This window comes from Aulonocara stuartgranti (assembly GCF_965226115.1).
Source record: "Aulonocara stuartgranti genome assembly, chromosome: 20".
Taxonomy (NCBI): domain Eukaryota; kingdom Metazoa; phylum Chordata; class Actinopteri; order Cichliformes; family Cichlidae; genus Aulonocara; species Aulonocara stuartgranti.
This window is the reverse complement of record NC_138956.1, coordinates 11023048-11037192: the sequence shown is the minus strand read 5'-3', so window position 1 is coordinate 11037192 and position 14145 is coordinate 11023048. Positions and strand designations below refer to the sequence as shown.

Sequence of the window (14145 nt, the reverse complement as noted above, 5' to 3'; positions counted from 1 at the left end):
AAATGGCAGACACTTATTAAAAGAGATGTGGGTGTTGTGAATATGAAACTACATTCAGGACATGGAGGCCCTAGCTTTTGTATGGAGCCTGAAAGCAGAGGTGAGCGGGTTGCTGCTTCCTCCGGTGTCTCATCTCTGTGCTCCGGCTTCACATTTAGCTTGCATACACAAACGTGATATCTAACGTTCCAGAAGAATTCAAGTTGAGTGCACTTCCCAAAATTTCCAGGAATTCATTTGAGCCAGTATGACCTTGGCTATTTGTTCAGAGACCAAACTTTAGGAGTCAAAATTATTTATATTAAAGAAAACTGAAAACAAAACCAACTAAATCTTATGTAACTATAACACTACTAGTAACACTAGCTCAATATACAATCATTGCCAGAAGTATACATACATTCATCATGGGCATAAATGGTAAGTGTGTGTTTTTAATGTTTTTTCTCAACTGTTCTGTTTCTGAGGTCCAGAATTGTACAGGATACATCAATAATAACTTTTTCTTAAAAGAATTGGCTGCATAAGATCCACACGGGGTCAAAAGTATACATACACCTCAACTAATATTTGGCTAAATGTTTTGGGAAGTTGCACCTTGACCAGATGCTTTTGGTTGCCATCAACAAGCTTCTGGCAGAATTGGTAGAGTTTATTTAAACATGTTGGTTTCCAAGCAGGGACCTAGCTTTTGAGCATAGCACACAAATTTTCAGTAGAGTTGATCGTTGGGGATTTGTCCATTCCTGAAGTTTAACAGTCCATTTCTAAACACTTGCAGATTCCAGGACAATCGGTTTAAACATACAAGTTATTCAGATGTGTCGCCAGTTTTCTAAGGTCCAGAGGAAGACCCAGACTGTCACCCTCAGATAAGACAAGAGAAAATTAGTTAGCATGTTCCTGAACAGCCCAGGAACCACAAAGGCTCAAACCAGACATTAACTGGAAACTGCTGTAAGGTACACAGTGAAGCAAGTTTACATCACTGTGGACTGAGGGGGTACCAGCCAAGAAGAAGCTCCTGTTTCAAAATCAAGCCCATCAAGCTCAACTGAAATATGCAGCTGCCCACATGGACAAGCTAAATGCCTTCTGGAGGAAGGTTTTATTGTCAGACAAGACAAAGGTTGAGCTATTTGGCCCCAGTGACAAGAGATGTTTGGAGGAGTTAAAGGTGAGGTGTTCAAACCTAACAACCCTGTATGAGCTGCCAAGCATGGTGGCGGTAGCATCATGCTCTGTAGCTGTTTTGATGCCAGCAGTACTGGTACTTTAAAGGATGAATAAAATGAATAAATGAGGACTGCCTATATATTTTTCAGCTGTATTAACATTACATTAAGATATTAAGCTTTTTGAATATACTTCCAAAAGCCCCAAACTCAGACTTATTGAAAATTTGGGAATTCTACTTAAAAGCCATAAGGTCCATACCAGGAAACAAACAAGTTTAAATATCCAGACACAATTATGTCATAAGCTAGGTGATAGCTACCAGGTATACCGTTATATGCAGTGTTGCCAACTTAGCGACTTTGTCGCTATATTTAGCGAGTTTTCAGACCCCTTAGTGACCTTTTTTCTAAAAAAGGTCGCTTAAAAAAGACGTGAAAGTGCATATCGCTTTTACTCTCAACAAGCAGCGGGTGCTGTAACGCAGTCAGTTCTTCTTTTACTCTTTTACTCTTATGCTGTTTTGTGGATCACAAGGTTTAAAACTACTTATAAACACACACACACACAAAGTAACTCCACCAGAGTGCCTATTTCGGGTCACTTTTGCCGGTCCAAGCCCGGGTAAAGGAGCAGGGTTGGAATTGTGACATTAAAAAAACCAATAATTGCTAAAAGAAATTTAATTTGTAGTTCTAAATAAACTCTAAATGCATTTAAGGCATTTTTTACTCACTTTATGTCTCTTCCACGATGTTATTTCTCTCTCCAACAACATAGGTTACAATTAGATTAGCATGACCAATTATGCAAATTAGGCAATGACGTCATTTAGCGACTTCTAGCGACTTTTAGGACAGCCAATAGCGATTTTCCTTACTGAGGAGTTGGCAACACTGGTTATATGCTGTACAATCACTTGACCTTAGAAAAAGAACAGTTTATCGAAATCAATAAAAGCAAAAACTTACCATAACATTCATGCCCAGGACGAGTAAACTTTTAGCCACAGAATACTTTGGCAAAACTTGTTTATGATCAACAGTTTATCTGACAAACATTCAGTTGCTGCCAGTGAACATGTAGCAGAGCAGTGCCAGGTCAGCAGCTCACCAGCTGTGTGAGTTTAGAAGTTACTGTCAAAACCTCTTTGAGTTGCAATCAATGTGGAGACTGTAGCTGAGTTATCATGCAGACATGTATGTTCCCTTCATGTATACAAAAATTTGTCACTTCTATGACAAATCAAATTTTTAAGAACACATTCAGGAGACCGTCACTTTGGATGTCGTGGTGTGGTGTCATCATTTAGTGCTAGACAGTCCCACTGCATCCATGTGTCATCTGTGTCACTATCATTAGAATATTTCTCTTCTCTCTCCATTTCTTTGCTTTCTGTTAAGCAATGTGAACCAATTCTCATTAGCTGTCTTTCTTCTTTCACTTCATGGCATGTTTAAGTGCTGATTGAAATGCAGGACGAAGACTTTGGACTGAAGAGTTCTCCAGGTTAGACAAGTCATCATGACATGTCTTCAGTAAAGACTGTAACATAGTCTATAATGTCTAGCTGTATAGTTTACCATACATGTTATATAAAGCTTTGAAACATATGTAGTTGGTAAGCTTAAATCTAAGAGAAGAGAGACCAGCCCATTCAAACATGATCCAGAAACCATTCAATAGACTCCACAGTTTTCCATGTTTGGAATTGATTTGTCTGCCATTTTCATCCTGCTAGAATCCATAACAAATCTTTTCCCATGTCTCTCCTCTCTCTCTTTTTGCAGCAATTGAAGGTTTAATAAGTAAGGCATTGGGATATTTTGTTGGTTGACTTCTATAGGGAAAATTATCCAAAGACAAGTCAGCTTCACCCAGTCTGAGAAACCTGCATGCTGATATCTGCTGAGATATGTTCACTTGACATGAACCCTTTGTTATGCTGTTTTTCTCACTGTGATGACTGAGGGCATGAGTCTAGCAGAGTCTCCCATGGAACTAATTATTCCATATTTACTTGTTATGATTGTTAGAGCACCTCATGTAATACATTTGTATTTATGGTAGCAGTAGGCTAAGCTAAACGGGTTCAAGTCAAGTGGTGCCAAGATTATCCAAAACTGACCCAGAGACATGCTCCCAAACCCTGCTTTAGCTTGCATGAGGAGACCTCACTTTCCCTACCAGATTCTCAGAAAATTTCTGATTTCCACTAATTAGGCCTTGACAACTCCATGCAATATGCTTTAAATTCTGTAGACCAGCCTTCCAGTGCTAATCTGTAATTGGTGGTGGGAAGAGAGTACCTGTCTTTGAAGGTTACAGTAAAGCTTTATCACCTCAGCACTATCCTTCAATTCTGCACCGAATCTTTTTACCTGTCGTCCCACGAAGCTTGCTCACACACTCCCAAACTGGCTAACTGGCTTGAGACCAACTGTAACACGGACACTTGCACCTTTGGCGCTGAAAGCGACGGCTCTGCTCTGCTTCTGCTGGTGACGTTTGTCATGCGGAAGCAGATGTAATTTTTTTTAAAAGAGTGTCCTTGCATTTGCTTTCTAGAGGCGAGCCTTCCGGGAGAGGAAGTTGGTGACGATAAGAGCTGCCACTGTGAATTCTTCACTCAAGAGTTACCACCAGGCTTGAAAGTTGCAATCAGAGCAATCTGGTAAGGACTCTCTGAATAAGAGGTTTTTATGGTTCTGTGATTGGTTATTTCATGTAGTGTAAAAATAACATCTGTGGTCATCTGTGTAGCTATTTCAGTGTTTAAAGAAGTAATAATAATAATAAATAATGTACAATGATGGACTATTAGCTAGAATGTAGTTAAGTTAAAAGATTCCGACAAGTTTTAAAAAGAGACTTTTTCATTTGATTTGATTTTATATGATGGATTATGCAGAAAAAATAGAATTGGGCTGAAAGGTCTATTGCTTTATTATGTATTCAGGTTGTGTATTTAAAAAGAAAAGTAACTAAGTAATAAAGTAACGAATTACTTTTGAAAATAAGTCATCAGTAAAGTAATGGGATTACTTTCTTGGAGAGGTAATCAGTAATTAGTAACTAATTACGATTTTCAAGGAACTTGACCAACACTGGTTGCCATGCCAGGGTGTCGGCTGCTGCTGACGTCCAGAGATGTGCATGATGTTTGACGCTGGTGCCTCGATGCATCAGCCTCAGTGATATTAGATGCTCAGAAATAACTGGTCTCATTAGTAGGATGTGGAGGTAGTGGTGATTCAGAAGACAGCAAAAACTATTGGTTTAGGATTAGTCATCATAAACTGCTTGGTTATGTTTAAAAGAAGTGGTTTAAAATAGAGCTCTTCACAACTTTATGCTACATATTGCAAAAATGACATTTTGTGAAAAACCAAAAGGCCCCTTTTCACAAGTTGGGAATGAAAGACCTGTCTCACCTCATGCATTACAGCTGCCATAGGACACATTTGTGGACATTTGAGAGACAACATATATATTTAATGTAAAATGGATGACAACCATCAGCTACCAAAAATGTATGCCCAAAATGTTGGTTTTAAGTTGGTTACATGTAAATTTTCCATATAATTCTGTTACATACGTACAGTGTAAAATGTTATCTGATCAATGTGATCAAATGACTTTATTTGGTGTGCATTCAGTTTGTACCAATCATATTTTCCTAAAGCATTAATCATTTAAATAAATAAACCGTTGATTTGTTATATTTCATTTGCATTTTACTCCGCATTGCACTTTTTGTTTGTTTTGAGCAGGAGAATTCTTGGGAGTTATTCTGAAATGTCTGCTGTGATCTGGTCATTTGTTTTCCTGTCACGTGACACGTTTAACAACGATGTCTCGCCCCCTCTCCCCCCCCAGCATCATGAGCTTCCTGGTGTCAAAGAGGAGGTTCAAAGAGAGCTTGCGACCCTACGATGTCATGGACGTGATTGAGCAATACTCCGCTGGTCACCTGGACATGCTGTCGCGCATTAAGAACCTGCAGACCAGGCAAGAAGTCCTTTACTCTTGAATTAGTCATTTCTTTAAGAAATATGTGTCAGTAGTTAGTTTAGTTAGCTTAATATAACAGTGGAGCTTTCATCTACTAACAAAGTGCTTTTAGTGGTCACTGGATACACACATGTTGTGACACACAAGCCATTGATTTGCCTGTTTCATTTATCCAGATACATGTGTTGTATTCAGATCTGTTACATATATCGGTAGCTTGATGTCCTATTAGCGGTCACTCCTTCAGCTCTGAACGTGCCACAGATTGATTTTGGATGTAACACTGATGTCTAATTCACATTGTTTTCTATGTCAGTTTTCCCTCCTACAAGCGAGCTCCTCACACCTTGATCCCCTGAAGGTCTAACATGTACAAGAAATATATTCCATCAGTGAATCACACACACTTTCCATCCATGAAACAAGCCAGACTCACCGTATGTCTCGTGTGTGGAATATATTGCAGACGTGTTCTCCATACCTGATGTGATTCCCACGTTGCTTCATTCTGCATTGCACTCATATCGTCTCTGTGTGCCTTGCCAGGATAGATATGATTGTGGGGCCGCCTCCCCCAACAACACCTCGCCATAAGAAGTCCACTGAAGTTCCTAGGTTAGGTTAATAGACTGCACCTTTAGAATGACCATTTTATCAGCATTATCCTCCTTATGCCATAGTAGCAGTTACATGCTACCTTACTGGTTCGATTGATGGAACCCCTTTTGAGTTCAAGCCATTGACATGTCTCATTGAGCTAGCGGGATTGTGATACATGAAAGCAGGGGTGCAGGTGCAATAGTTAATAAGTGAAATGGCTTAACAGACTGCTTTATGTAGAACATTTTAAGGATGTTGTTCTGTTAGCGCTGGTGACAAATGATATCAGCTGCTGTCAAGGAAAGGCTAAAAAAAGACATTTTGCCGTTTGCTCACTGAATCTTAACGAGCCGTTTCACATGGCCTCGCTCAAGAGGGGTTTGAAGTGCTAAATGCTTGCTCTCTTAGCAGAAAGACAGAGGGAGAGCTCCCCCAGTAGGATGCAATGGAAATGAAGCATGAAGCACCACTGAAGCATGCCAAGTGATGCATTTTGGCCGCAGACAAAATGTCCCTTCAGTTTAGACTCTGTTTTGTTAAACGAAAAAAAAGAAAAGGAAAAAAGATCGTCTTACTCACATTATGCATGCGTCCACACAATCCACCTGAACTCAGTAGTGTCTCAGGAAACGTTCACCTTCTGTAAGGCCATCATTTATTCATTCAAACATATTTATTTGCAGCTTGACAACAATCATCACTAAAATAATTTCATTACTTTTCAATGCAAGACTAATCTACATTTTGGCATCCCAAACTTCTTGAGTTAAAAATATTGGGGTCAGACCCTGTGGCAAAACAGAGCATATCTACTATACATATAACTATACACTTGTATAATCATATTATAATCTAATATATGACACTATTTTCTCTAAATGTTAGAGTTGACCAGATAGTTGGTAAAGGTCCCAAAGGTGGAGGAGATGCTGTGGAGGACCAGAGTATGATGGGACGTCTGGTCAAAGTGGAAAAGCAGGTAGGAATGTTTCACCCAGGTCTGTGAAGGTCAGTCTGGAAAGTTTTTCTTTTCCCGCCAACATCAACTTATGTTGATTCCTCTGATGGAACACCGTTTTCTGTCTTTCTGCAGGTGGTCTGCATGGACAGGAAACTCGACTTCCTGGTTAATGTGTATGTGCAGCGTATGGGTATCCCCCGTTCCGAAACAGAGGCCTTTTTCAACTCCAGGGAGCCGTATCCAGCCCCGCCTTACCACAGCCCCGAGGAGAGCAAAGAAGAGAAGGAGGAAAAGGAGGAGGTACAGGAGGTGAAGACATGCTCAGCAGCTGATGTCCCATGCTCTGACGGGTCCTTGGAAAAGAAAGACCCTTTACTTGGTCGATCCGTGGCGAGATCAGTTGGTACTCCCTCTGGGAGCAACAGCCGCCCCTCTACCTCCTGGCAGCACCAACTGCAAAACCCCATCAGCCAGCCTGCCTGGAACAGCAGCGTGGCCAACACCCCTTCGCCAGTAGGTGGCAGCGGCGACCATTCGCCCACCCTGTTCCGCCTCCCACCTCCACCTGCTCCAGCTCATGACAGATCCTCTTCGGGTCAGGGTGGCAGCGGCAGAGAGAGCGGCTCCCACAGCAAGAGGCGCAACAGGAGGCACAGGTGCCATCGAGAGGTCACCGCAGTAGATAGTGACACATCCCTCTCCATCCCGTCGGTTGACCATGAGGAGCTGGAGCGCTCGTTCAGCGGCTTCAGCATCTCCCAAGCCAAGGAGGACTTCTTTGGGCCCTCGTTCTTTACAGGCTTAGGAGGGGGAGCCGGAGCAGGGCCCGAAGCCGGAGGTGGACCTTCACTCTGTGCCAGGGTCAGACCATTGCTAGCAGAGGGGGAGTCGGACACAGACTCTGACCTCTGTGCTCCCTCGCCTCTGTCTTTCACCGGAGAGGCCTCAGGTGGAGAGAGGGGGTGGGCTGGGCTGAAGTAGAAAGGACTGCTCTGCTGGCAGACCTGCTGATTGTGACAGAGGCTGATGCCCCGATTGCCAACATGACCGTATCATTAGACCTCGTGGCCACAGGCTCACTGTAGATGATGGCTGATACAGACTATATTGGGCGGTTATGTGCAGTTGTCTTTTTGCGATAACAGTAAAAACGAGTTCTCACAAAAACAACGGGATCATCCTTTATCAACATTTAAGTTTGTAATGTAACACTTCACTGGCAATGCTTGATTACGGTTACTTTTGTATCCACTCAGAATTTGATTAAATAGCTGTTTAGAAACCTTTCTTTAACTTAGACAAGAAGCCTTTTCGTTATGGTACTTAGTTAGTGAGACGACACTTACACAGTGTGGATTTGTATGAAACAATAAAGAGAATTGCCATTTTGGTTCCTCTTATGAGACGTATGAGTAGCATTTCAGCACGTCTTCTGTTAAACACTGACCACTTTAACATTCAAAAGCTTGCTGGAGTTTGTAACGCGAGACTGTTGAAATCTTATCTTATAACGTAGTGTCTTGATAACTTCCATACCTTAGGATGTCTTGAGGTGTTATGTTGCCAAAACCTTAGCTATGATGATCAGTTAGATTCTTGCTGATTTAAAAAAAAGAAAAAATGCTTCATTATTAATTCAGCCTGGCATTTATGTAATACTATGGAAGAACTCCCCTTAAAGTAATACTGAATACTTCTGTAAGGATACACTAAGGAACCACCTGCATGATAAATGATTGATTTAAGGACTGTGTTAAGTAGGCTGCAAAAACCAAACGGTGACAAACAGTCAAACTGTGTTTTTCTTCTATACAGTAAGAGAGAGTGGTGAATTTAATTTTTTTAAAAAGTGCATGCATGACTGGTTTCAAGCTATGTTTAAATTTTTCTAAGGAGCTTTGCTTGAATTCCAATCATGTAAATGCAGCCTGAGCTTGCTAATTTCAACAGCTCTTCTTTTCTGGGTAAATATGTTCATCAAATTCTATACACATTAAATACAAGAGCAGATGTTTAATGCTGCACAGGTATGGGAACAGGAAGGGCATTTGCTTGTACATTTTGTATTGTTATTACAAGGCATGCAGTGTTGAAGCTGGATTGAGTGCACGTGAAACTTTCTCACTTGTTACTGACATGATGGTATTTAGCCTGCAGTGCATTGAACGTTCATTTAGATTCTCTGATGCTACGTCAGTTTCAGACTAAATGAGGAAATGCAATAAAAAAGCAAGCAACGCGATCAAGAACTCATCCTTTAAAATTGTTGCCTTATTTCCACACCAAAATTTTAGAGGTCCAGAAATCAACAATTTCATTTTTAACATTTTATAACAGTAGTGTATGTAAATTGTTATGGGAGGTTCTTTGGCCTGAGAGCAGATGTTTCAGGTTGCACATTTAGCCATTAATAATGCTAACCTTTGAAGCATGAACAGTTCTTGTTAAAATTAACCAATGCCAACATTTTAACATTTACATTATAACCAAGGAAGTGTAATTCAATAGAGACTGTTAATACGCGGTCCATATTTTTCAGCAAAATCAGGAAGCAACTTGCTGGCATGATTTTTACAACCCATTGAAAAGACATGTAGGGTTTTACATGATACCGTAGATCAGCACCATTGTGTAACTGCACCTTTGTCTTGTTCAAAAATAAAACTTTGTGCATCACTAAAAATCGGTCTTTTGATGCCTTTTTTAAAATGAAGAGAAATGGTGTCTTTAGCTATGGAAATGGTGTAATGGAATACATCTGTCACTAGATGGCAACCAAGAACTGAAGACAGAAAGACAAGTCCCCTTAACTGGAACTAAGGATGCCAACCACTGTCTCCTTAACTAAAGCCAGTCTTAAAACACATCTTTTTAAGATAGTCTGTTCTATTAGTTTGTTGGTTCAATTTGTTATTTAAAGACTTTCAAGGTGTTTTCCTATTTCCAGACTTTGATTTTGACACTTAATTGCATGTAAAGTGTCTTGAAGGTCTTCGAAGGTGCCTATAAACAAAATGGTTTATTGTAATCATTTGTTGTAGTGACAGATCAAACACGTGCTGCAAAAGCCAGGAAAAATGGACACGTCCAAATACTTTTGAATATATAGCATGGCTAACACATACTTACACACTTATTGTCCTACTTATCTGTCTACATCAGCCAAAAGTAAATTTATTACCTGATCAGATTATTGAGCAACCTAACTAGTATTGGTTAACAGCCATCATTTATTGTTAGTGAAATAGCAAAGGCAGGTCACAGGATCAGCCAATTTGTTAAGTGTTGTGAGGCCAGGATTTTAGTTGAAAGGGTGATACAAATAGAAATGGAGTAGCCCATTAATAAAAGTCAAGTGATGGTGACACAGCACCTAAGGCTTGTTTACTCTTGGTAGCACCTGGAGAATTGCAATCAGTTTAAGCACCTACAATGTAGACCAAAGGACAACCAACCAGCAGACACAAGGACTTACAACTGATTCTATAAGGCAAATAACTTAAAAAACAATGAAAGTCTGTGTTTTGCTGTGGAAAACACTAATTAAAAACACGACACCACAGCTAATCTTAATCTGAATCCTCAGGACTGCTTGGCTTAATCTGCACAGGACATTCATTCAAAGATGAGAGGATTGGAATTTAAACAGTCTGTACAGACGTAGGAGACTCACCCTTTGATGATGGATGGTGGAAAAGCTGCCAATCAATAAACCCAATAGTGACTCGAATATTACAAAAGTGCTCTCAAAAGAGAAACCGAGAACAGATGGACTGCATGCGTGCTGACATGTTTCACCACTGTGTTGCACAGACAGAAAAGGATTCAAAATGTAGCTCTTCCAGTAGCCTCATCAACACCTAAACCACTCTGTCGCATTTACAGTGTCAGATTTTCTGAAAATAACGCTTGTGCTCACTGAACAGATTGCACTTTGCATGTGTAAGTAAATTAATTTGTGTTTTTTGTTATTTCATGAGCTCTTTTTTTTTAACCATATTTTGTCAGAAGTGACTCTGTGTCCTTGACTCTACCCGTGTTTGTGTCCAGGTCTGGCCTGGTAATGTCCATGTAAACATTTATTTATGTATTCCCTATAGTGTTAAATAGCATCAGCAAGAAGTCATCAATGTCCAACAAGGGCAGAGACAGGTGACCTTCCTTTCTTTCTCTCTCTCTGTGTACATACAGACACACAGGTCAGTGGAGGTAGGAAATACTGGCTGTGTAAATATAAGATTGGGCAACATATATCACAATTTGCATTGATTACATGCAGGCTGCATTTCAACAAGACAAGGCAAGAGGCAATCTTTACTGCTTCAGTGGATTTTCATTATACTCAGCAGGCATAAGAGTGTGGCTCTAATATTAAGCTGTAAATAGGTGAAACCAATAAATGCATACACCACAACATACATAATCATAGGACAGACGTGTATGAATGGACAGATGCTTTTCATCAATCATCAGAAAATTACAGAATTGATTTTAATTCCCTGAAAGCCAGTCGTCCATTTATCAGACCGGAGGTGGGATATGACACATTCATTGATATATAGCCTGACTTTACTAATTAGCTGGCTATAAATTGGCATAACTATTTTTAACTTTACTTGCATGTGAACACCTTGCTTACATGTATTCCACAGGCTATTTGTGAGTTGTGACCAAACATATTTTTCCCGTAAGACAATAGAATAAAAACTGCAGCTCCAAAGCCAAAGCCAGCTATTTTATTTATTTATTTTTTACTGTGGTTAAGCTTAAGACAAAGGTATGGTGGATTTCATTGGAGGTGATCTCTCTTGGAGGCTCCACTTGGCCACACTCTAAAGAGTATTTGAATCTGACTCACTGACCTTACCGTCTTTTCTTTAGCATCCTCTGCTCTGCTTCTGTGAAGGTTTCATGAAGCAGATATAATCAATAAAATCAAACTACTGAGAAATGCTATTTCAGTCAGGCCCACTTTAGATAGTCTTGTTTAAAACTGGAAAAGCCTAATTATATGTGACAGTATGCTTCTGCTTTTCCTTCCACGTGCAAGCGTGGAGAGCCTAAGGCGTTGAAAGCTCTTCTTTCCATGTAGATAAATGGAAAACCCAAGGCGGGAAGAGCATGTGGAATACTCTCCACTACGGTAAGAAACAGAGCAGGATTTAAGGATAACAAATATCACACTGATAAGTCAGACACAAAATTAAATTGAGGAGCTGGGGTGGAGGTGGATAGCAAAGCGTCTTTTAGACAAAGCAGCAACAAAATTCAGGCAAGAGCAGCTTAAGCAGTTTAATCTGAGCCAGCATATTCTGTGATTGACAGAGCTTGACTTTTCGTCTTGCATGAATTATTGTTGTGCTCATTTTCCTATTTCATTTTGTTCTGTGCTACCTACAAAAGCCAAAAATCACCTTCCTCATTATGATACAGTGCGACTTGATTGTGTCATATCAGGATATGTTTCACACCAAATGATAAAAATTTCCATGAAGAAACTAAATAATATGCGTATGTGTCATGAAAGAGCAGTAATTAATGGTCCCCGTCCACAGACGCTGTAAAAACACTATACACAGTGAATATGAAAGGCGTTTCTATCAGTGGCATCGATTAATGCACAGTCAGGGAAACAATGTCTTGATGGTCATGATGAGAAACGTAATGACACATGGTTGACTCTTTTAAGGGAAAAATAAAGAGTTTATTGACTCTATCTTGTTTACCTTTTATGTCAATAATATTTAAGTTAAATTATTTTTAATGTTAATGGGGTATGATTTTTTTTAACTTCTGAAGTCAAACATGGTAGAAAATGTCTGACAACTGCTGAGTTAGTAAAATAAACAAAATCATTTATTTCGAGCACTGAGGATATTCATGTTAACACTGCTTCAGCTAGATCAATCTTCCATTACATTCCATTATACAAAGAAATGTATAATATCAGGTAAAAACTGCCGTAGCTTGTGGGCGTTATTGAATACATAGTCCTTGAATTGCTTACAGTGTACAATGTAGTAATTGCCTAGGCTGCTTCATTTTTCAATAGAGAAGAGATTTGAGTTTACATGGGGGAAGGTCAGAAATTTTCCATCTTTCTGTGGTGAAATATGATCGATTATGAAGTTTAACAACTGTAACCCAGTAACAGAAGCAACTCAGAGCTCGTTTCTTTCAGTGCAGATTCAAAGTAGACTGAATGCCTTATTGAAACGATGCAGATTCAAAAACAAATGAGAAGCTTTACATTCATTTCAAATGTAAACGAATTTAATACAAACCATTTCTAGAGTTCATATAGACTGTATACAAAAGAAGGACATGAGACAATAGTGCTTTACTAAATCAGATTCTATTGAGTTCATTATTAATTCAATAAACAATTCCTTTCAAGAATAATCATTGAGAGGATCCCCAGCCTTTTTTGCCCCACAGACCGGTTTAATATCAGACAATATTTTCACGGACTGGCCTTTAAGGTGTCACAGATAAATACAACAAAATAAAATGATATGACCAAGACAAAAACTGTGGTACTTTGTAAATATAATAATAAACACGAATTCACTGTGTAATTGTATAGCTTTATTAGCAGCGCCCTCCTGAAATGCGCCAACAACATTGAGAGTAACGTCCTCCTCTCTGCCACTTAATGATCTCTGGTCACTGTGGTAACGCGTAAATATTTTTTTCAAAATAAGGCACACAACTACAACACGGGAAAAGACCCAGGGAAACCAAGTTAACGATAAAAACCCTGAAAACCATAAATTTCACACCCGAGCCTCAACTCTCATGGACCGGTAGTGGTCTTTGGCCCGGGTGTTGGGGGCCGCTGCTGTAAGAGATGAATGTAGCTTCTGGGTCCAAAAAATAAAACCATAATGGGAGTATCTCAAACCTGCATTCTTTTTTATTGCCAGCAGGAGTTGGGACAAAGTCTTTGAAAAATGTCTTTCAGACAGCCCCTGTAAAACCTTCCAGCTGAGTTTACAGTCTTTTAATTTCATATTAATACATATATTTGTGTTCTTTATTGTGTTTTTAAGTAATTCTTCATGTGTATTACATGTTCCATTGACTTCCTGTGCATGACCTGTTTTGGAACAGTCTCCTGTGTTTGTCATCTCCCCTGTAAAACTTAGAAACAGGACCACAGAAACAAATGGATGACCATCTTTAATATGCAATATAAATAACATTTTATATTATTAAATATGCATCATGAATGCACAACACAAATGTTTGCTTACATTTAATTTCATTATGAGTATGTTTTTTCAAAAGTTATGACCCTTAAAAAATTAAATTTAGGTTTTAAATGACTTGGAGATAATTTGATTCGGGTCTATTTACTTTTTAAAAATTTGTTTGTGCTCTTAAGGTAAAAC

General features: G+C 39.4%; 2 protein-coding genes across 3 annotated transcripts in view; both read left to right on the top strand.

Annotated features, from left to right (window-relative positions):
• The window catches only part of LOC309697243 (potassium voltage-gated channel subfamily KQT member 2-like), a gene marked incomplete at its 3' end in the record, with an annotated part of 32579 nt that extends 31430 nt beyond the window's left edge, over positions 1–1149 (top strand). Inside the window, exon 12 of the mRNA XM_082519000.1 lies at positions 782–1149. Within this exon, the coding sequence (XP_082375126.1) occupies positions 782–876 (95 nt within the window). The remainder of the gene's footprint in view (positions 1–781) is intronic.
• On the top strand, positions 891–9414 carry LOC309697244 (potassium voltage-gated channel subfamily KQT member 2-like). 2 transcript variants are annotated; one of them, XM_082519002.1, is made up of 6 exons: positions 891–1177; positions 2638–2685; positions 3745–3850; positions 5056–5187; positions 6676–6769; positions 6884–9414. In XM_082519002.1, exons 1-6 carry the CDS (start codon positions 1159–1161, stop codon positions 7730–7732), a joined length of 1248 nt encoding a protein of 415 aa, XP_082375128.1. In that variant the 5' UTR covers positions 891–1158; the 3' UTR covers positions 7733–9414. The 2 variants fall into 2 exon arrangements, with proteins under 2 accessions (XP_082375128.1, XP_082375129.1); XM_082519003.1 differs by lacking the exon at positions 2638–2685.
• The last annotated feature ends 4731 nt before the right edge of the window (positions 9415–14145 follow it).